This window comes from Chelonia mydas, chromosome 23 (genome assembly GCF_015237465.2).
Source record: "Chelonia mydas isolate rCheMyd1 chromosome 23, rCheMyd1.pri.v2, whole genome shotgun sequence".
Taxonomy (NCBI): domain Eukaryota; kingdom Metazoa; phylum Chordata; order Testudines; family Cheloniidae; genus Chelonia; species Chelonia mydas.
The window spans coordinates 922,910-944,879 of record NC_051263.2 but is presented as its reverse complement, the minus strand read 5'-3'; the positions used below and the strand labels follow the sequence as shown (position 1 = coordinate 944,879).

The 21,970-nt window shown below is 67.2% G+C and overlaps 3 protein-coding genes across 4 annotated transcripts; 2 read left to right on the top strand and 1 right to left on the bottom strand.

Annotated features, from left to right (window-relative positions):
- Positions 1-78: 78 nt before the first annotated feature.
- Positions 79-6,345, top strand: LOC114021292 (HHIP-like protein 2). Its single transcript, XM_043534864.1, has 10 exons — positions 79-659; positions 1,594-2,240; positions 2,494-2,637; positions 2,976-3,304; positions 4,060-4,186; positions 4,593-4,738; positions 5,196-5,277; positions 5,442-5,524; positions 5,848-6,243; positions 6,308-6,345. Exons 1-10 carry the CDS (start codon positions 156-158, stop codon positions 6,343-6,345), a joined length of 2,496 nt encoding a protein of 831 aa, XP_043390799.1. The 5' UTR covers positions 79-155.
- On the bottom strand, positions 3,957-15,313 carry KCNK6 (potassium two pore domain channel subfamily K member 6). 2 transcript variants are annotated; one of them, XR_006287205.1, is made up of 4 exons: positions 14,654-15,313; positions 9,892-10,287; positions 8,286-8,593; positions 3,957-3,970 (listed from the first exon to the last, which is right to left on the bottom strand). XR_006287205.1 is itself a non-coding variant. In XM_043534551.1 (3 exons), exons 1-3 carry the CDS (start codon positions 14,961-14,963, stop codon positions 8,355-8,357), a joined length of 945 nt encoding a protein of 314 aa, XP_043390486.1. In that variant the 5' UTR covers positions 14,964-15,312; the 3' UTR covers positions 7,335-8,354. The 2 variants fall into 2 exon arrangements, 1 of the variants encoding a protein (XP_043390486.1); XM_043534551.1 differs by lacking the exon at positions 3,957-3,970 and having other exon boundaries at positions 7,335-8,593; positions 14,654-15,312.
- On the top strand, positions 6,366-7,102 carry LOC122463642 (HHIP-like protein 1). Its single transcript, XM_043534552.1, has one exon. The coding sequence runs from the start codon at positions 6,543-6,545 to the stop codon at positions 6,963-6,965; it is 423 nt and encodes a 140-aa protein (XP_043390487.1). The 5' UTR covers positions 6,366-6,542; the 3' UTR covers positions 6,966-7,102.
- Positions 15,314-21,970: the final 6,657 nt, after the last annotated feature.

The window sequence follows — 21,970 nt, the reverse complement described above, 5'->3', positions numbered from 1 at the left end:
AGGGATAGAACCCAGGAGTCCTGTTCCCAACCCCCACTCTAACCCCACTCCCCTCCCAGAGTGGGGATAGAACCCAGGAGTCCTGGCTCCCAGCCCCGCCCCCCATTAACCCCTGCACCCCACTCCCTCCAAGCAGGGATTGCTCTCGCTGCTCCATGGAGCCCCCAGCGCCCCTCTCCCCGGGCCCAGCCAGCCCCAACGTGCAGCGTGCAGGGGCACGCGGGGTTAATGCTCCCCCCTTCCGCGCCTCCCGCCAGGCTCACCCTGCTATTACAGCTGCCCCGTCAGCGGGGCGGGGGGACGTGGCCCAGGCCTGGCCCCGGCTCCCCTGCACACGTGTTCCCAGCCGGCGCGGGCAGAGCCGCCCTGAGCCCCCCACGCAGGGCACTGCCATGGGGCCCGGGGCCACAGCACTGGGGGCCCTGCTGCTGCTGCTGGGCCAGGACCCCTGGGTCCTCCCCCACCCCCAGTGCCTGGACTACAAGCCGCCCTTCCAGCCCCCCCAGCCCCTGGCCTTCTGCCCCGAGTACTCTGCCTTCGGCTGCTGCGACGGCCGGCGGGACGCCCAGCTGAGCGCCAGGTTCCAGGTGCTGGGCACCTTCCTGGCCCCTGCCGGCCTGCGGAGCTGCGGGCCCTTCCTGCGTGACCTGCTGTGCCAGGTGAGTGGGGGGCGCAGGCCCGGCAGCCCGGCTGGGGGGGGGGGCGCAGGCCCGGCAGCCCGGCTGAGCCGGGGGGGCACAGGCCAGGCAGCCCGGCTGGGGGGGCACAGGCGGTTGCAGGGGTGCTGTGGGGCTGGTGGCATAGCAGGACAGTGGGATGTGGGGGGTGAAGGGAACTCAGCCCCTCTCCCGTTTCACCTCCACGACCAGACATGGAGGAACCCTGGGGGCCCCGTTCTCTTGCCCCCCATCAGCCTGGGAGGCCCTGTCGGTACTGACTGCATGGGGGGGGGGCAGAGGGGCACTGGGGGAGCCCCCAAGCTCCCAGCCTGGGGGCCCAGGTTCCCCAGATGTGCCTCACCCAGCTGCCCTGGGCTCCTGGCGAGGGGGGGCACGTACAGCTCCAGGCACCAGGCCGCATCAGGCTTCTGCCCCACGTGCCCGGCGAGGGAGCCGGGGGGGACCCCAGCAGCTCTGTGGAGCACGTGCCCAGCTGGGTGCCTTTGGCATCCCCTCCCCGTGGCTCCAGACGGCTCCAGGCAGTGGCCCAGCCCTCACCACATCCTGTCTAGGCTGGGACATGGGTGACCTCACCCGGCAGCTCCAGCTGGAGGCTACACATTGCGGGGGGACGGGGAGGGTCTTACATGGGCCCATTCCCAGCCTGTCCCCAACCCCCCACCCCCTGGAGTTCTGGTCTCGGCAGGCCCGGCATGAACACAACCCTGGAGTCCTGAACCCCCGGCCCCGTCCCTTCCCAAAGCTGACCTTAGGCAGGGGGTAACACGGCCCTGCAACCCAGGGGGCTGGGAGCCCGGACTCCTGGGTTCTATCCCTGGTTCTGGGAGGGGACTGGGCTCTGGTGGCTTAGGGCAGGGGAGGCTGGGAGCCCGGACTCCTGGGTTCCAGCTAACCCCCTTCCCCTGCCCCGCAGGAGTGCTCGCCCTACGCTGCCCACTTGTACGATGCGGAGGACATGAGCTCCCCGGTGCGGGCGCTGCCCGGCCTGTGCCCCGCGTACTGCGCGGCCCTCTGGCTCCGGTGCCGCTCTGCGCTGAGCCTCCTCACCGAGGACCCCGCCAGCCTGGCGCTGGAGAGCGACCGCGCCCGCTTCTGCGGCGCCCTGGAGCTGGGCGACCCCAGCTACTGCTACCCGGCGGTGGTGGGCAGCGCGGCGCTGAGCCAGGGGCTGGGCCAGGTGCGGGAGGGCGCCCGCGGCTGCCTGCAGCTCTGCCTGCGGGAGGTGGCCAACGGGCTGCGGAACCCCGTGGCCATGGTGCACGCCGGGGACGGCTCCCACCGCTTCTTCGTGGCCGAGCAGCGGGGCTGCGTCTGGGTCTTCCAGCCCAACGGCTCGCGGGCCGCGCGCCCCTTCCTGGACCTGCGGGCGGCCGTGCTCACCTCACCCTGGGCGGGCGACGAGCGGGGCTTCCTGAGCCTGGCCTTCCACCCCCGCTTCCATGCCACCCGCACCTTCTACGTCTACTACTCCGCCCGCGCCGGGCCCCACGAGACCATCCGCGTCTCCCAGTTCCGCGTCTCGCCCCACGACCCCAACGCCGCCGACCCCCGCTCCGAGAGGTGAGTGGCCCCCCGCCTGGGCACTCCTGGCGTAGAACCCAGGCATCCGGGCCCCCAGCCCCTACTCCCTTCTCGGAGCCAGGGGTTGAACCCAGGTGTCCGGGCTCCCAGCCCACCCCCGCGCTTTCACCCACTAGCCCTGGTCCCCTCCACTTCTGAGCCAGCCCCCGTCATGTAGCTCCTGCCTCCCCGCTCCATCTGCCCCGCCGGTTTGGGGTCCCCCCCCCCTTCACCCGGCTCCTCTCACCTGCAGGATCCTCCTGGAGGTGCTGGAGCCCGCGTCGAACCACAACGGGGGGCAGCTGCTGTTTGGGGCCGATGAGCTGCTCTACATCTTCACGGGGGACGGGGGGCGAGCGGGGGACCCCTTTGGCGCCTTCGGCAACGCCCAGAACAAGTGAGAGCTGGGGTGGCGTTGGGGGGCCCCTGGGGCCAGCATGGGGTGTTGGGGGGCCCCTGGGGGCGGCATGGGGTGTTGGGGGGCCCCTGGGGCCGGCATGGGGTGTTGGGGGAGATGCCCCCTTGCAGGAAATTGGGGCGGGCAGGGCAGGGGGGCCTTGATATGTGAGAATTTGGCTCCCTTCTGCCACCTGGTGGCCAAAGCGCAGACCGGCTGGCACCGTGTGGGGCAGGCAGCTCCCCCAAACCCCTGATTTCCCCCCGCACCCCCCAGGCCCCTGAACCCCCCGGCCCAGCCCCGCCGTGTCTGTTCCCGGCTCCCTGCCTCCCTCCCAGGTCGTCCCTGCTGGGCAAGGTGCTGCGGATCGACGTGGAGCCGGGGGCCGGGGGCCCCCCCTACCGCATCCCGCCCGACAACCCCTTTGTGGGGCAGCCCGGGGCCCGGCCCGAGGTCTACGCCTACGGGGTGCGGAACATGTGGCGCTGCTCCGTGGACAGGGGCGACCCCGTGAGCGGCGCCGGGCGCGGGCGCATCCTCTGCGGGGACGTGGGGCAGAACAAGTACGAGGAGGTGGACGTCATCGCCCCGGGCGCCAACTATGGCTGGCGGGCGAAGGAAGGGTTTGCCTGCTACGACCCGGTGCTGTGCGCCAACGCCTCGCTCGGTACGGCCGCCTCGCGCCAAGGGGCGCCAGGGCCCCACGGGCCTGTCCCCTCCGGGGGGCGGGAGTGGGGCACGGGGCCTGTCCCCTCTGGGGGCGCCATGGCCCAACAGGCCTGTCCCCTCCTGGGGGCGGGAAGTGGGGCACAAGGCCTGTCCCCTCCTGGGGGCGGGAAGTGGGGCACAAGGCCTGTCCCCTCCTGGGGGCGGGAGTGGGGCACGGGGCCTGTCCCCTCTGGGGGCACCAGGGCCCCATGGGCCTGTCCTCTCCGGGGGGCGGGAGTGGGGCACGGGGCCTGTCCCCTCTGGGGGCGCCATGGCCCAACAGGCCTGTCCCCTCCGGGGGGCGAGGAGTGGGGCATGGGGCCTGTCCCCTCCGGGGGGCAGGGAGTGGGGCACGGGGCCTGTCCCCTTCTGGGGGCAGAGAGTGGGGCACAGGGCCTGTCCCCTCTGGGGGCGCCAGGGCCCCACGGGCCTGTCCCCTCTGGGGGCAGGAGTGGGGCACGGGGACTGTCCCCTCCGGGGGGGCGGGGAGTGGGGCACGGGGCCTGTCCCCTCTGGGGGCGCTATGGTCCGACAGGCCTGTCCCCTCCGGGGAGTGGGGCATGGGGCCTGTCCCCTCTGGGGGGGCACTGTCTCCACCCAGGTCAGGGGACCGCGGTGCCAGCACCTTGGGGGCGGGAGAGGGAGGCTGCGTCCAGCCGGGGGGGTTGCTGCCCCCGATCCCCATCTGAGCGGCGCTCGTGCCGTGTCTTGCAGACGATGTCCCCCCCATATTCGCCTATTCGCACCAGCTGGGGCGCTCGGTGACGGGGGGCTACGTGTACCGGGGCTGCCACAGCCCCAACCTGCGTGGCCACTACATCTTCGGGGACTTCATGAGCGGGTAGGTTGGGCCCCTGGGGCCGGCATGCTCGGCCGGGCTCAGGGAGAACAGCCTGCTACTGCTGCAGGCTGGTGGGAGCGCTCCGGTAGCACACCGTGGGGCGAAGGGGGGGTTCACACCCTGCTGGTGACCCATGGGGGGCTGTGCAGGCACATGGCCATGGCAACAGGACTAGCCATGGCCCAGAGGGGCTGTGGGGCTGCCCTCTGGGCATCTCCCTGACCAGATGCCCCCCCCGGGAAGATTCTGCCTTGGGGGGGGATGTGTGGGGGGGGGGATGTGGCCGGGGGGGCAATACAATGTCTCCCCGGCTCCTATGGAAGGCAGTGGGTACAGCCCCCCGATGGCACCTGTGGGTGGGGTGGGGTACAGCCAACCCCATCCCCACGGCTCCGTCTGCCCCCAGACGCCTGATGTCGCTGCGGGAGGAGGCTGGCTCCGGGGGCTGGCACTACAAGGAGCTGTGCGCGGGCCAGGGCCAGACCTGCGCCTTCCCCGGCCTCCTCAACCACTACGTGCCCCACATCATCTCCTTCGCCGAGGACGAGGCCGGTGAGCGGGTTGGGGGGCACAGGCAGGCCTGGCCCAGGACGCGCCGGGGCCCAGGGCCCAGGCAGGCTAGAGCCATGGCTCCACCAGGACGCCTGGGTTCTCATCCCAGTGCTGGGAGGGGTCTGGGGTCCAGTGAGGAGAGTGGGGGTGGGGGGCTGGGAGCCAGGACTCCTGGGTTCTCATCCCAGTGCTGAGTCTGGGGTCCAGTGGTGATAGTGGAGGGGGTGCTGCTGGGAGCCAGGACACCTGGGTTCTCATCCCAGTGCTGGGAGGGGTCTTGGGTCCAGGTGGGAGAGTGGAGGGGGTGCTGCTGGGAGCCAGGACGCCTGGGTTCTATTCTCGTTGCTGCCTCTCACTTGTGGCCTTGGGCAGGCCCCACCCTCCTGTGCCTCAGTTTACCCAGTTGCGCCTGATGGGGGGACTTGGTGGCCAGTCACTAACCCCGCTGTCCCCGCAGGTGAGCTGTATTTCCTCTCCACGGCCATCCCTCGTGCGGCAGTGCCAGCCGGGGTCTTGTACCAGATTGTGGACCCCTCCAGGTACCCACCGTTCCACCCCTTTGCCCGCTGGCCCTGGCAGGTTTATGGGCAAGGAGTTGCCCCGTCTCGGTCCGACACAGCTTGGCTGGCTCCCAGGGTGTGGGGTGGGGGCCGTGCATGGGCCCTGGCCCCTGTGCCCCCATAACAGGCATCTCTCCCCACAGGCGGGCGTCCCCTGGACAGTGCGGGATCAGCCCTGTGCCCGTCCCCATCCAAGGGAAGCTGGTCCACTTCCGCCCATCACAGAGTGAGTGTGTGGGGCAGGGGGGCACTGGGGGCCGTAGGTCACCACTGCAGCTGGCTGAGGGCTCTGGAGAGCTGCTGGGCCATTGGGATGTGGAAGGGGGGCAGTGGGGTGCTGGGAGTGGAGTGGGGACTATTGGTTAGCGCAGGTGGGGTGGGGGAGCCAGGACTCCTGGGTTCTATCACCAACTCTGGTGCCGACTCACTGCGAGGGGCAGTTCTGCACGTGTGTTCTTCTGTATATGGGGGATAAACGTGTCGGGGTGAGGCAATCCGGGGGGGCAGAGATGTATCCCAAACAAGCCCCCCTCCCCCTTCCTGTTTCAGAATTCATCACACCGGCCCCGCTGCCCACAGGGACCACCCCACTGCTTGGCACCGGCTCAGAACCGACAGGCACAGCTGGACCCCCCATGGTGCCTGTCACCCACCCCCCAGGCCTCAGCCCCCCCTACCCAGGCCCAGAGCCCCCTGTGCCCCCTGCAGTGCCCTCGGCCCTGCCCAGCCCAGCTGTAGCTGCCAGGCCCCCAGCGCACCCGGACTCTGGGGTGCTGCAGGTGTTTCCCACACCCTGGCCAGGGCCGAGCCTGCCCCCCACCACCCCCAACTGGTACCAGCAGCTGCTGGAGCGCCTGGGGGCCAACAGCAGCCCATGGAGCCGCACCTACCGGCCCCCCCGCACAAGGCCACCCCCTCCAACCCACAACCCCCCCCTTTCCCCCAGCCCCCACCTCCACCCCAGCACAAGGCCACCCCACCCAGCCCACAACCCCCCCCTTTCCCCCAGCACCCACCTCCAGCCCAGCACGGGGCCGCCCCCCATAACCCACCCAGCATCCAGCCCCCACTGGCCCCCCAGCACAGGGCTGCCCCCCACAACCCACCCAGCATCCAGCCCCCACTGGCCCCGCAGCACAGGGTCACCCTCTCCAGTCCCCAACCCCCAGCTGCCCCCCACAACTTTGCCATCCCCTGCCACCCCTCAACCCCCCAGGCAGGAGGCTGGGCAGCACCCCAGGAAGATGGGGCCCCGGCGGCGGCTGGGTGCAAAGGGCCCCGCTCGGCAGCTGCCCCCTGGCACGGTGCGGCTGGTGCACAGGGGCGCAGGGCCCGGGCGGGGCCGGCTGGAGATCCTGGTGGGGGGCCAGTGGGGCACGGTCTGCGACGATTTCTTCGACGGGCGGGCGGCCGCTGTGGTGTGCCGACAGCTGGGCTACGGGCAGGCGCAGAGGGTGGCCCGCCGGGCGGAGTTCGGGCAAGGGGCCGCGCTGCCCATCCTGCTGGACGACGTGCGGTGCCAGGGCTCGGAGCGCAGCCTGCTGGAGTGCCAGAGCGCCCCCCCCGGGCAGCACAACTGTGCCCACAGCGAGGACGTGGGGGTGGTGTGCAGGCACCGGGAGGGCCAGGGGCTGCCCAGGGGGAGCCGAGGGGGCCAAGCCCTGTAACTTCTGCCTCCTCCTTGCCCTCTGGTGGGGGGAGGGGGGAGACATGGACGGCCGGGGTTGGGGGCTGGGCTGGGTCCTGCCACCCCCATCCAGCCCAGCCCCCTACTCCCCCCACAGCTTCAGGGACTTGGGAGCCACATGGCCCAGAGGCCCCCAGGCAGCTGCTCAGGGTTCCCGTTTTCCTTTTACAGCGGGGGGTTTGAGAATGGGGGGGCTTCTCCCCCCACTGCTGGGCCGGGAGGTGTCAGTTCTGGCGGGGGGGCAGGGAGTCAGGACTCCTGGGTTCTATTGTTGGCTCTACCCCTGCCTTGAGCGCCGGGCCAGGGCGGGGGGAGGGGACAGAGGGCACAATACCACGCCACCGGCTCCTTCCAGCAATGGTTTATTCAGACTCCTGGTCCCCATCTGTGCCCGGGACCATTCGCCCTCCCAGCCGCCAGGAACAGCTGGCACACACAGGCCTGGGGGCGGGGGGGGGATTCCCGGGGGCGAGTGCTTGAGCCAGGGACACAGGGGTGTTCGCTCTACGTCCCCCCTCCAGGCTGATTCCCGGGCTGGCAGAGGGCGCTGCCCCTCGACACCCCAGTGGGGCTGAGGGGCAGCTCTTGGCAGCATGGGAGGGGCCATCACCCCCCATGGGCAGTGCCCATCTTGCCACGCTCCATCCTGCACCTGGCGCCACGGAGGGGCAGCAGCTTCCGGCCGCGGGCCCTGCAGACGCCTGGAGTGGGGGGCAGGCACATGCGGCAGCCCCAGACCCCTCCCCGAGCGGTGCCAGGCAAGACCCCGTGACGGTTCAACCCGGCTCATTAAAGGGTTTGCATGAAAGGGATCCTGGCAGAGTCCAGCGGCTGTGCGGGGGGGTGTCCTCTCCCCTCCCCCCCTGCAGGGGTACCCAGACAGGCTGAGTTTTGGGGGGCAGGAGGGGCATTGCCCCCAAGCCTCGGGCATGCATGGAATCACCCCCCCCACATTTAAAACTCAAACTAGGCCTGGCCAGGCCCCAGCTCAGCCCCACACACAACCTGTCACCTTCACCCCCCTCGGTCAGCCAGAGCCCGCGGCGCTGGGGGGCTGGCCCAGGCTGGGCCCCCGCAGCCGGCTCCATGGCCCAGGGTCCCCAGCATGGTGGGGGTGAGTCTGGGAAACAGGGCAGGTCCCGGCCACCTGCCCCGCGATAAAATCTGGTGAACGGCCGCTGAAAACGGGGGCGCGCTTATTAAAACCCTGCGCCAGCTCCCCCCGCAACATGCAGACAGGAGCCGCGCCAGCCCCAGCACGGCCCGGGCGAAAGCCAGAGCCTGCCGCAGCCACCGGCACGGTCCCCGCAGGGAGCTGCCCCGGGAACGCAGCCCCCTCTGCAGCCCCCTCCGCGGGGCAGGGCTGACGCTATCGGCTGATGGAGGCGTAGTTGGCTCGGCTGCCCGTGTTGAGCTGGGCGCTGGCAGGTGGCGGCTTCTCGCCCTGCCCCGGCTCCTCCGGCGGCTCCTCGGGCTGCAGGATGGGCTCCTGGTCGCTGCGGCCAGCGGCCGGCAGCAGGAAGAGGTCGGTGAGGCCGTGCAGGTCGGCCGCCTTGTGGAAGGTCTGTAGAACCAGCAGCACGGCCATCAGCCCCAGCAGCAGGTACACTGGGCGAGAGGGAGGGGGCATCAGCCACCGCGGGGACCTGGGGGTCACCCCTGGAGCTACAGCGGCGCTGCGCCCCAGCTGTGCCTGGAAACGCCACCCGGCAGGGCCAGGCCCCGCCCCACAGCAAGTAGGGAATAGAACCCAGGAGTCCTGGCTCCCAGCCCCCTCTGCTCTAACCACTAGTCCCCACTCCCCTCCCAGAGCCGGGGAGAGAACCCAGGAGTCCTGGCTCCCAGCCACCCTGCTCTAACCACTAGACCCCACTCCCCTCCCACAGCCAGGGAGAGAACCCAGGAGTCCTGGCTCCCAGCCGCCCTGCTCTAACCACTAGTCCCCACTCCCCTCCCAGAGCCGGGGAGAGAACCCAGGAGTCCTGGCTCCCAGCCCCCTCTGCTCTAACCACTAGTCCCCACTCCCCTCCCAGAGCCGGGGAGAGAACCCAGGAGTCCTGGCTCCCAGCCGCCTCGCTCTAACCCACCAAACGGCAGTGTACCCTAGGTAATGTTCAGGATGTAGCTGTCCCCACAGGGCACCAGCCCAGCTGCCTTGAAATGACTCTAATAGACACACCGACGCTGCACCCAAGTCTCCCCAGACTGTGCCCTGTGGGGCTACTGGGGTCCCCTCTGCCCCCCCACGTACCTGCCCCCTAGACACCTGTGACAAAGTGAGGGGGGGGGGGGTTTCCCGTAACGTTTTGCATGAGCACTGCGTGCCTCAGTTTCCTCTGTTTCTGACACAATGACCTCAGTGGTGGGACAAGGGGGTGTGATTTTTGCAGGGACCCACGGTGGCAGGTGTCTGGCAGGACTCAGGAGCCAGGTGGCTGCCGCGAGAGGTGGGGGCAGTGACTTGTTTGCCCAGGAGGAGGAGGGGCAGCAGGTGTGTCAGGGGCTGGGCTGGTCAGTCTCCTGGTTGGGACTGGGGCCGGTGGGGGGAGTGGGCCTTTGCTGTAACTTCCTGCTTCCTGTGAGCTCTGTCCTACCCTGTGTTCCTGGTGACTAATAAACCTGTTTTCCACGCTGGCTGAGTCACGGCTGACTGGGGAGTGGGGGGCAGGGCCCTTTGTGGGCGTGCGAGGCTCCCCCAGGCGTCCCTCCAGGGGACCAGGGGGCTGAATGCTTCCAGGTCGGACCCGGGAGGTGCCGGAGCCGAGCAGGCTCCTTGCCCTGGTGCCGGCGCCCCGAGGGGAGACGCACCAGGAGGAGGGTCCTGCCTGACCTTGCTCGGAGCGCACCTATGAGACCCCCCCCCAACGGAGCTGCCCCCCCAGACCTCCCCCCCGCCCGCTGCTCACCAGTGACGGAGACCTTGTAGAGCGCCCGCAGCTTCTGGCCGGGCTGCTCGCCCGGCACGTAGTCGCCCAGCCCGATGGTGCACAGCGAGATGAAGCAGAAGTAGAAGGCGTCCAGGTAGCTCCAGGTCTCCTCCAGGGCGCTGAAGATGGCGGCCGGCAGCAGAAAGAAGGCGACCAGCACGGCCAGCAGCAGCAGCAGGAAGTGGGCCCGGGCCAGCGCCCGGTGGCTGTAGCCCGACCGCAGCTGCAGGTACTCGAGGGGCCGGTGGACGAAGAGCCGGGCCAGGCGCTGCACCGTGGCCGTCAGCACCAGCATGGTGAAGGGCACCCCCAGCAGGGCATAGAAGATGCAGAAGGCCTTGCCGGAGTCCGAGAGCGGTGTGGTGTAGCCGTAGCCTGGACGCGGGGCACAGAGGAGATGATGTTACCCCCACGTGTGTGTAGGGGTCTCCCACATGGGAAACTGAGGCACGGACAGGCAAAGGCATCCCACAGGGGTCAGTGTCAGAGCTGGGGATAGAACCCAGGAGTCCTGGCTCCCACCCCCCACCCCCGCACTAACCACTAGATCCCACTCCCCTCCCAGAACTGGGGAGAGAACCCAGGAGTCCTGCGTCCCAGCCCAGCCTTGCCCTGTGCAGCCCCTGGCTCCATCCAGCAGGTCCCAGGCTTCATCCCCGCCCTAGCCCATGTGCCTGGGCTCTGCGTGAGGCCGGCTCCGGGAACGGCTCCGGCGCGGGGAGCTGGGTAATGAGATTTCACGCCCCGGTGGGTTCTAAGCCGGGCAATTAGGCGGCTGCAGGGGGCAGTGAAAGGCTCCATTGTGGGGGGCAGCACCGCACCCGCCGCTAATCCAGAGGCAAAGCCAGGGCCCTGCGGGGGGCTGCAGGCTGCACATGACCCCAAGCGGGGGAGGGACTCGCCCAGGCCCAGTGACTGTTTTACGGTAGCACCCAGAGGCCCCAATCCGGGATCTAGTGATGCCCGAGCACAGTGACACAGGCTGGCTGACATACCAGGGTAACAGCCTACTACTGCAGCCAGCCAGCGGCGCTTCGGGGCTCCAATCGCACCGCGAAGGCACTGGGTGACGGGGCAGCTGCTGCCCCAAAGTTCCACTACCGGGGTGGCAGCCACAGGGCTCCCCAGCATGGCAGGGCTGGCCCCGCGTCCCCCCTGCCGTGGCTGCATCCCCAGGCCTTTCCTACCCCTACCCCAGGATCCAGACAGGCTGAGCGCCCGGCCCCTTAGCCCATCCGCACTACGGGGCAGCTGCACCAGGGGCTGGGGCCGAACACCAGGAAGCCCGTGCGGTGGGGGTGAATCCCGTGGGGGAGCCGGGTCACTGGGGAGAGCCCTGCTCCCCCTCCCCACCCCATCAGAGCTGATGCCCAAGCTCAGAGCCGGCCTGTCAGGGCCTTGCCCACCCACCCCGGGGAGCCAGCCCAGCCCACTCCCCTCCCAGCTGCCAGGGAGCTGTTTACGCTGAGTGTTGACCCAAGGCAGGCACGGGGCAGAGTTCGCTCTGCATCAACCGGAGCCTCCCGTCCTCCCTGCCCCGGCAGGGTGAGCCCTGCCCAGGGATCCCCCGCGCTGGCCAGCTGCCTCCGGACCCAGAGGTCCCGCAGGGAGTGCTCTGCGGGCCAGGACGGCTCAATCTATCCTTGGGCCGTGGTGGGGCAGAGGGACTGATGTCCTGACACACACAGAGCCAGACAGGTCTCAGCTTCAGCACCAGCCCATGGAGACAGACCGACACGGCCGGACAGACGGGCATGTCTAACCCCCCCGTCCCCCGCAGCGGACACCCCCAAGGGATGCACCACAGGACCTGTCCCGCTCAGGAAGGTGCCCCGTGGTACCCAGGGACAGACAGCCCCGCTGTGGGGCCACACAGCTGCCTCAGGCCCCCCCAAGGCACCGAGCTGCCAGACCGGGCAGCGCCCAGACCCAGGGGATTGTGTGGCAAAGCCCCTGGGCACTGAGCCCCATGGGCTGTGCCCCCCCCCATGGCGTCACTGGGGCCAGGTGCTGGTAACGCACACGCCCTTGGCCTGGCAGGCAGCTGGACTCCCTGGCTCGGTGCCAGGCCCGGGCAGGGCCAGAATGCCCGGGCTCTGGGGAGAGGCACCAGCTCATGTCCGGGTTAACCCCCTCCCTGCCAGGGCTTGGCTCACAACCCCCAGTACAGGGGCGGGGAAAGAGCCAGTGTCTGGGCAGCTCTCCAGAGCCCCGTGCCGCCAGCCCTGTCTGTCAGGAGCGCTCGGCACTGTCAGGAGCGTGGCAGTGCTCAGCCGGGCTGGGACCCGCTCTCCCTTCCTGCCCAGCCAGCCAGCAGCTGGCTCAGCGTTTCTAACAGCGCATGGGGCCAGCCACGACTTCCCCCGGGGCAGCCAGCAGGGCGGCCCGGACCCATGAGTCCCATGAGCCAGAGGCAGCTGTCACCCCTTTGGGCTAAACATCTGAAGGACTAACTGAGCTGTATGGGCTCATCAGGGAGCCAGGACTCCTGGGTTCTGTCCCCAGAACTGGCAGGGGAGTGGGCCTAGTGGTTTCAGTGGGGGGGCGGGGGCTGGGAGCCAGGACTCCTGGGTTCCATCCCCAGCGCTGGCAGGGGTGTGGGGCCTAGTGGTTAGAGCAGCAGCTCTCTAGAGCAGACACTCCCAGCTCCCAGATGAGGGGAGGGGGCCAGGCTGGGGAGCAGGGATTCTGGCTGGATCCTGGCTGGACCCGGCTGTAATCGGCACCGACGTGCCCACCCCAGGACCTGCCGACCTGAGAGACCTGCTCATTTAGGGCTGGATCCAAAGCCTGTCGGAAGCCAGGGGGGGCAGGAGGGTTCCACTGGGCTGGGGGTCCAGCCACATGGACCAGTCTGAGCACCGGGGGCTGCTGGCCCTGGTGTAGGCCAGGCCAGGAATCTCTGAAGCTAAGGCCCCACAGGGGATCCAAGGCCCAGCAGCCAGCCCCCTCCCCCCTCAGGAGCACCTTTGTGCTCTAGGATTTCCGCAAGGGCCTGGGGGGGGGGGGGGGGGGGGGGGGAGGAGAGGGGAGAGAGAGAGAGAGAGAGGAACTAGGCCAGGATGGAGGGGGAGGGTTGGCGCTCTGGCTGCTAACTCTGCGCTTTCACTTTCCTTGTCATCTGGGGCCCAGGTGCTGGATTGGGGGTGGGGGTGCAACCAGTTCTTCCAGAGCAGCTTTCAGAAGCCCCCCCGGGGAGCATTTCACAATATACCCCCCTACACACACACCCCCCAGGGCAGGAGCGGGATCTCGCTGAGGCTCCTGGCCCGAGGAACAAGGCCAGTCCCAGAGTCCTAGCATGGGGGAAGTCCCTGGCATGGCCACTCCGTCACCATCACCCAAGGCCCGAAGCCAGAGCCCAAAGAAGCTGGCCCAGTGAGCCCAGCCGACACCAGCCCAGAGACCTTCTCCAGTCAGTTTTGCTTCTGACAGCTGGCAGGGGCCCAGCAGGCCCTGCCCAGACCTGATCTCTGCTCCGGCAGGTGCAAAGGAGGAGTCCCCTGCGCCCGGGTGTTGGGACACTGCCACCCTGGCAGCATGCAGCATCCCGTGAGCCCAGTCACCAGGCCCAGCGCCTCGTTCACACCTCATGTCACTCCAAGGCCCAGCAGACACTTCGGAGAAAGGGCCTCAGAGTTACAGCTGCACCCGCCTTGCCTAAGGGAGTTCGGCCCGGGGACACCCCGGGCCCCCAGAAACACCCCATGGACCCAGCACAGACCTCCCAGGTCCCCTCCCCACACAGAGCAGGAAGAGGGGCACACGCCCCATGGCTAAATGCCCTGCTAAGATGCCTTTCCAAACCCAATCCCACTCTAGGCCCTGCAGAGAGCCCCCGTGGGTCAGGGCCTGGTGGGGCAGATCCGAGCCACTGTGCGGTGGTGGGGAGGGGCAATGTTTGGTTTGTGGGTTGAGCTGGGGGCTGTGTTAGCCGGGGGAGGGGGAGGAGAGGGCGGCTGTGTTACCCGGGGCAGGGGGGACTCTGATAACCGGGGCGGGGGAGGGGAAAGGGGCGCTCAGACACTTTCCCTCATACATTTAACAAACTTTCTGAAAGTTTCTCCAGCTGGCTCCGGCTCTGGGCAGGGCCCGGCCCGAGGGGCGCGGACATCATCCATCGGGAACAGCCCCCGCTTGCCCGAGCAGAGAGTGACATTTGTGTGTCGTGTTCCCCCCACCCACCCACCCACCCACACACACCTCAGTCTCCCGGCGCTGCTGGATTTGTAAACTCCCAACCAAGCACGAGATTCGCCCTGGGTGCTTTAACGCGCTCGGGAACAGGGCGCGTGTGTGTTGGGGGGGGGGGATTAAAATCACTGGGGGGCTCTAGGGACACGGCCCTGGGACCCCCTGGGGGATGGGCGCAATGGTCTGGAAGCTGGTGGGGACACTCCATTCCTGGGGGCCCCGGGGGAGCGCGGGGCGCCTGGGGTGGTACCGAGAGACTCACGCGCTGTTCGGGGGCGGCTGCCCCGGCGGGGGCAGCTGGGGAGGGGGGCGCGCAGCGGAGGGGGGCGCTCCGGCTGGCGAGGGGGCGCGCAGCGGAGGGGGGCGCCCCGGCTGGGCAGGGGGGCGCTCCGGCTGGCGAGGGGGCGCGCAGCGGAGGGGGGCGCTCCGGCTGGGCAGGGGGGCGCGCAGCGGAGGAGGGCGCTCCGGCTGGCGAGGGGGCGCGCAGCGGAGGAGGGCGCTCCGGCTGGCGAGGGGGCGCGCAGGGGCGGCGGGAGCGGGCGCTTACCCACGGTGGTGACCAGCGTGCTGGAGAAGAAGAAGGCGGAGGCGAAGTCCCAGTTGGAGGCGCCGGCCGAGCCGTTCCGCAGCACCGACACCCCGTAGCGGTTGGCGCTCAGCACCCGCTCCAGGAAGCGCTCCAGCGCGCTCTCGTTCAGGCAGGGGCTGGCCCGCAGGAAGGCGGCCTTGAGCGAGCGCAGCTCGGCCCGCAGCCGGCTCTCGTAGGGGCGCTCGATGGCGGAGACGAGCAGCGCGCCCAGCAGCAGGTAGCCCGCGTAGCCCAGCAGGCAGAGCCCCAGCACGGCGCAGCGGTTCATGGCGCGGCCGGAGCCCCGTGCGCCCTGGGCGCGGGCCGGGAGAGCGCAGCCCGGAGCGCCCCGCGGGCAGGGGAGACCCGGGGCCCCCGGAGGAGGAGGACGGCGGGGAGGGGAGACCCGGGGCCCCCCGGGCAGAGCCCTCGGTGCGCCCCAGGGAACGGGGGGACCCGGAGCCCCTCGGCTGCTGCTCGCCCCCTGGCTACGTGTCCTTCCAGCGGAGCTTCCGGCTGCTGCCGCCGGCTCCCCGGAGCGAGCCCCGAACCCAGAGACCCGCCGGGCCGGTCCCCGAGCGGCCGCGCAGCGACCCCTGCCTGCAGCCCGGCGGCTTCTTAGGCTGGGGACAAGCCCCGCCCAGCGGGGCGGGCTGGGACTCGGGGCCCCGCCTGGTCTCGGGGGGACCCCAGGGGATTCCCCGGGGCGGAGGCGGATTCCAGGGCCAGGCAGGAGCCTGGTCCCTGCCGGGGGAGGGAGGAGGGAGCCACATGCACCGACCCGCCCCCCCCGTGCCCCCTCCCCTCTCATCCTTGGCTGCTGTCTGGCTCCTTTCCTATAGAGATCTCAAAGCACTTCACAGACAAGGGACCAAGCCTCCCATCCCTCCGGGGAAACAGGTCACTGCTGTTCCTATTCCACAACTGGGGAAACTGAGGCAGGGCGTTGGTCCAAGGACTGAGCCAGCAGCAGAGCTGGGAATAGAACTCAGGAGTCCTGGCTCTGAGCAGGAGGCCCCGCTCTCCTCCCAGGGAGAAAAGCCTGAAACTTTCTGAAAGCCACTCTGGAGTCTGGCCAGTGGGAGGGGACGTGTAATCAAGTGACATGGGTTTTAACACAGATGGGTGCATGGACTCCCCCTCACTCCCCCCCAGCCAGTGCAGTGAGCCTGGAACAAGGGCATCTCTGTCTCGCAGGACTTGTTCTCTTGTGCACAGTAAATAGCGTATAGGTGACATTAACACACACACACACACACACACACACACACACTGTAACTCAGCACCCTGTCTCTGCCCTGGGGGGTCTCACACCAATCAGGTCTCACCTCTTTGCAGGCAGGATCAGCAGCTCAGGGGTCACCTGCTGGGTGATGGGGGTACCCCAGTGGCTGGGTCACTCCAAAAAGTAATTTTCCCTGGGTTGTAACTCACCCCTTCTTGTCAACTGTTGGGAATGGGCGACGTCCACCTTGATGGAATTGGCCTCGTTAGCGCTGACCCCCCACGTGGTCAGGCAACTCCCATCTTTTCATGTACTGCATACGTATACGTATGTATACGGCTTACTGTCTTATTCACTCCATGCATCTGATGAAGTGGGTTCTAGCCCACGAAAGCTTAGGCCCAAATCAATGTGTTCGTCTCTAAGGTGCCACGAGGCCTCCTCGTTGTTTCTAGTGGTTCCCTCTGACTCACCACCCCCGCCCCCTGTTCCCTGATCTGTGCAGTCTGGGCCAGGCACCAGGGTAACTTGGGAGTGGGGCAGCCAAGGTCAGTGAAATTGCACTGGGGTAAAACCAGTGCAGATGGGAGGAGATTCAGCCCTGGGTGTTCTCCGGATCTTCTGAGGGAGCTTTGTCCCTGTGTAACCCCCTTCCCCTCTCTTCATCCTCTCAGGCTGCTGAGCAACTGTAGGAAGGGGGGTGCTAGGCAGGGACCCTGCCCTAGCCCCCTTGCTGAGCAGCGTGGCGTGAACCATGCCCTGCTGATAACAGCGTTCCTGCTCCAGGGCTTGGTCTGAGGTCACCAGCCAGGCCAGGCCAGGCCAGCACAGCACAAGCTGCAAAGCGAACCCAGCCCAGGATGGGGACAGGGATTTGGTGGGTCAGGAGGTCAGAGCCTGAATGCGCCAGGAAGCTGCTTTGGGCATAAGGGGCACTCCTGGAAGAGGAGCGGGCAAAGGGAGCTGCCAGGAGGGAAGGCCCAGCAGGGTAGAGGAACTGGCAGGGGGTGCAGGAGGGAGGGCGGGGAAGCCAGTGCTGGCGTGCCTGTGCATCCCAGCTACGCCATGGGGCACGTCCTCTTTCCCCTGTTCCCAGTAACGCTGAGCCTGCTGTCTCCCACCTACTGGCTGAATTTTTCAAAACATCCTAAGTAACCTAGCGCCTCATTCCCAACCCCCAGGCAGCTTAGAAAATCCCAGTCCAAAGTCACCGTCTGAACAAAACACAGAGGAACCAGCTCGACCCTGGGGGAAGGAGGGACAAGGGCTAGGGGAGCAGGTGAGAGCCCTCGTCCCTCTGCCATCGGCTCCTTACACTGCAGATAGAAAAGGAGTACTTGTGGCACCTTAGAGACTAACCAATTTATCTGAGCATGAGCTTTCGTGAGCTACAGCTCACTTCATCGGATGCATACTGTGGAAACTGCAGAAGATATTATATACACAGAGACCATGAAACAATATCTCCTCCCACCCCACTCTCCTGCTGGTAATAGCTTATCTAAAGTGATCATCAAGTTGGGCCATTGCAGATGTGACTCTGGAAATTGCTCCGTCTGGGGCAGAGCCACCTACCAGGAAAGTCCAGTTTGGGCAGCTTTTGCAAGGAACTATCCCAGCCCTTGGCAGTCCCCTGCAATCTGTCCTGGGGGCCCCCAGGGGTGTCATGACCCTGGAGAGGGGGGGCCCTGACTGAGCCTTACAGGAACTCATGTATTAGAGGGGTAACTGTGTTAGTCTGGATCTGTAAAAGTGGCAAAGAGTCCTGTGGCACCTTGTAGACTAACAGACGTATTGGAGCATGAGCTTTCGTGGGCGAATACCCACTTCGTGGGATCCACGTTGTGGAACTTTCCAGAGGCAGGTATAAATATGCAAGCAAGAATCAGGCTAGGGGTAACGAGGATCAATCAGGGAGGATGAGGCCCTCTTCAGCAGTTGAGGTGTGAACACTGAGGGAGGAGAAACTGCTTTTGTCCTTGGCGAGCCATTCACAGTCTTTGTTTAATCCTGAGCTGATGGGGTCAAATTTGCAAATGAACTGAAGCTCAGCAGTTTCTCTTTGAAGTCTGGTCCTGAAGTCTTTTTGCTGCAGGATGGCGACCTTTACATCTGCTATTGTGTGTCCAGGGAGGTTGCAGTGTTCTCCTACAGGTTTTTGTATATTGCCCTTCCTAATATCTGATTTGTGTCCATTTATCCTTTTACGTAGGGACTGTCCAGTTTGGCCGATGTACATAGCAGAGGGGCATTGCTGGCACGTGATGGCATATATTACCTTGGTGGAAGTGCAGGTGAATGAACCGGTGATGGTGTGGCTGATCTGGTTAGGTCCTGTGATGGTGTCGCTGGTGTAGATATGTGGGCAGAGTTGGCATCCAGGTTTGTTGCATGGATTGGTTCCTGAGCTCCAGGTCCTCATGTGACCTGATTCCAGATTGGAGGGTGGTGCCCGGTTAAAGTCTAGGAGGCCTTTCTCAGAGGTGCAGCCCCCACCCCTCACCTTGCATTACACATTCGAGGTCCTAGCGGGCAGACAGGGACTGGGCGACCATTGGGCTCAACGGGCACTGTCTCTGGCTCAGACCAAGCGGGGGTGTGGAACGGCACAGCACACAGGTTCATGGCCCTCAGTGCATGGCCCGGTTTGTAGCAGGCGCTTGCCACAGCTGCAGCGCTGCGTTGCGTGATATTAAAAAACAAGGGGGAGCACGAACTGCATCAAACACCCAGTTTAGCTGAGGCCTGGTCTACACTGGAAATTAGATGGACCCACCTACGCCCCTCAGGGGTGTGAGTGTCACACAGGTAAAGCCACCTGCCACCCCCACCCTTGGAGACAGCGCCCAGGGGAAGGGAGAATAGTCCTGTCAACCTAGCTACACCCCCCCGGGGAGGTGGAGCACCTACAGCACGGGGAGAACCTCTCCTGTGGGCACGGGTAGTGTCTTCACTGCCCTAAGTGCAGACCAGGCAATGGGCTTTAGCACGTGTTCACCTGGGCCAAGGTATTAAAATCACGGCGCAGGAGGAGCCGTCACAAGCCCACACTCTGTGCACAGGGGCTGGTTTATCTATGGTGCCATTAGTGTGCTCTCTGAGGCCCTGCTGGGCTCTCCCCGGGTGAAAGCATTCCCACTGCAAGGTCCTGGGCTTTGACCTGACTGAGCATATCTCCTTTCAGAAGCTGCTTCCTGGGAAACAATCTCAAGATAAAGAGCTGAAGCAGCATCAAACACAGCACGTCCCCCACCATTCAATTCCTGAGCAGCCAGGCTGCCTCTTTGAAATGCAGATAGACTGGATAGTTGTGTGGATAGTTGTGAACAAAGGAGAGATGGCCTGCAAAGCTTGGCAATTAAACTCAGAAATGGGCATTAAGACCTGTGTTTACCGGGCGGGGCGGGCTACTCAGCACTAAATGTTAATTTGGATTTGATAAATTCAAGTTAAGTGGTGTTCATACCAACATGGGTGATGGAAGCTCAGGTAAACGTGGAGTTTTCAGTTTGTGACTCACTATTTTAAGTTTCCTCTTTTCAACTAAAAAGAGGAAGCTGTAATGCCCCTAAAACCCCTCACAGCAAAGCCCCTTGTGGGCTGAAGTTGGGGGGAACTTCCCTGTGGGTGCAGGGTTGCAGAATGGTCCACTGCAGGCATTCTCACCTCTTCCAAGTTCCATTGGACTCACAGCAGTGGATACCAGGGCTGGAGAAGGGCTAGTGGGCTAGGTGGACCCCAGGCCTGACCCAGCCTCACAGTTCCTATGAGAACGGAGGAAACACCTTGTATCACCACCAAGGGGGTAAGTATTGGACCGAGCTTGCTATTTTCAAGCAACACCAGATCAAAGATTCTATCTCGCACCTTTGCCTGTCTTCCCTAGCCCTGGAGCTCAGAGGAACCCGCCTCAATCAATCCCCTCTAACGAGGAGTTTGTGTATATAATGCAGGCGGAACCAATGTGCTGTGTGCTGTCCAGACACAAAGTCCGCAGAAATGCCAGGTCCCAGCTTGCAATGCTCCTGCTTGACCCAAAAACCAGAACTCAGCGAGTCCCAGAGTACCACATTCCATCCTGAGCTGAGGGGTGTGGCCTGTGGAGGTGGCAGTCCCAGTATGCCTTGCTCCGTCGTACGGCGCGAGCCTTGGAGGCGGCCGTCCCGGCCTGCCTGGCTCCGTCGTACGGCGCGAGCCTTGGAGGCGGCCGTCCCGGCCTGCCTGGCTCCGTCGTACGGCGCGAGCCTTGGAGGCGGCCGTCCCGGCCTGCCTGGCTCCGTCGTACGGCGCGAGCCTTGGAGGCGGCCGTCCCGGCCTGCCTGGCTCCGTCGTACGGCGCGATCCGGGGAGGCGGCCATCCCGGCGTGCCTTGCTCCGTCGTACGGCGCGAGCCGGGGAGGCGGCCGTCCTGGCCTGCCTGGCTCCGTCGTACAGCTCGAGCCTTGGAGGCGGCTGTCCAGGCGTGCCTGGCTCCGTCGTACGGCGCGAGCCTTGGAGGCGGCCGTCCCGGCGTGCCTGGCTCCGTCGTACGGCGTGAGCCGGGGAAGTGGCCGTCCCGGCCGGCCTGGCTCCGTCGTATGGCGCGAGCCGGGGAAGTGGCCGTCCCGGCCGGCCTGGCTCCGTCGTACGGCGCGAGCCGGGGAGGCGGCTGTCCCGGCCGGCCTGGCTCCGTCGTACGGCGCGAGCCGGGGAGGCGGCTGTCCCGGCCGGCCTGGCTCCGTCGTACGGCGTGAGCCGGGGAAGTGGCCGTCCCGGCCGGCCTGCCTCCGTCGTACGGCGCGCGATGGGGAGGCGGCCGTCCCGGCCGGCCTGGCTCCGTCGTACGGCAGGAGCCAGGGAGGCGGCCGACCTGGCCGTCCTGGCTCCGTCCTACAGCGCAAGCCGGGGGGCGGCCGTCCCGGCGTGCCTTGCTCCGTCGTACAGCGCAAGCCGGGGGGCGGCCGTCCCGGCCGGCCTGGCTCCGTCGTTCGGCGCGAGCCGGGGAAGCGGCCGTCCCGGCCTGCCTGGCTCCGTCGTACGGCGCGAGCCGGGGGGCAGCCGTCCCGGCCGGCCTGGCTCCATCGTACGGCGCGAGTCGGGGGGCAGCCGTCCCGGCCGGCCTGGCTCCGTCGTATGGCGCGAGCCGGGGAGGCGGCCGTCCCGGCCGGCCTGGCTCCGTCGTACGGCGCGAGCCGGGGAAGTGGCCGTCCCGGCCGGCCTGGCTCCGTCGTACGGCGCGAGCCGGGGAGGCGGCTGTCCCGGCCGGCCTGGCTCCGTCGTACGGCGTGAGCCGGGGAAGTGGCCGTCCCGGCCGGCCTGCCTCCGTCGTACGGCGCGCGATGGGGAGGCGGCCGTCCCGGCCGGCCTGGCTCCGTCGTACGGCAGGAGCCAGGGAGGCGGCCGACCTGGCCGTCCTGGCTCCGTCCTACAGCGCAAGCTGGGGGGCGGCCGTCCCGGCGTGCCTTGCTCCGTCGTACAGCGCAAGCCGGGGGGCGGCCGTCCCGGCCGGCCTGGCTCCGTCGTTCGGCGCGAGCCGGGGAAGCGGCCGTCCCGGCCGGCCTGGCTCCGTCGTACGGCGCGAGTCGGGGGCAGCCGTCCCGGCCGGCCTGGCTCCGGGGGCCGGCTGCACGCTCAGGGTGCCCTGTCGGGGTGCGGGGTCTCGGAGGCTCTGGGGCCGGGCTGGGACAGGCCGGGGCCTGCAGGCTCCGGGGCAGGGCGCCCGGCTGCCCACTGTGGCTCCTCGGCCTCTCGGGAGGCCTGAGGCCCAGGCCCAGGTTCCCCCCACGGCCGGCCCTGGCCCCGCAGGGCCCAGCTGACGCCCAGGCTGGGCGGGCGACTCCAGCCATGGGGGTCCCAGACCCAGGCCCTGGGGGGAAGGGCGCTCCTGGGCCTGGGCCTACGGCACTGGGGAAAGCCTGAGCTAGAGTAGCCGGCCGCCATCTTGGAAAGGGGCAACGACAGGGACGTGTAGCCACGTGACTGCCCCGCAGTCGCCATCTTGGGCAGGGAGGGGGGCGGGGCACTTCGGGTCGCGCGACCGCACACGCAGCGCGGCGTCTTGGCAACGTGACCTTCCGGCGCATTGTCCAACG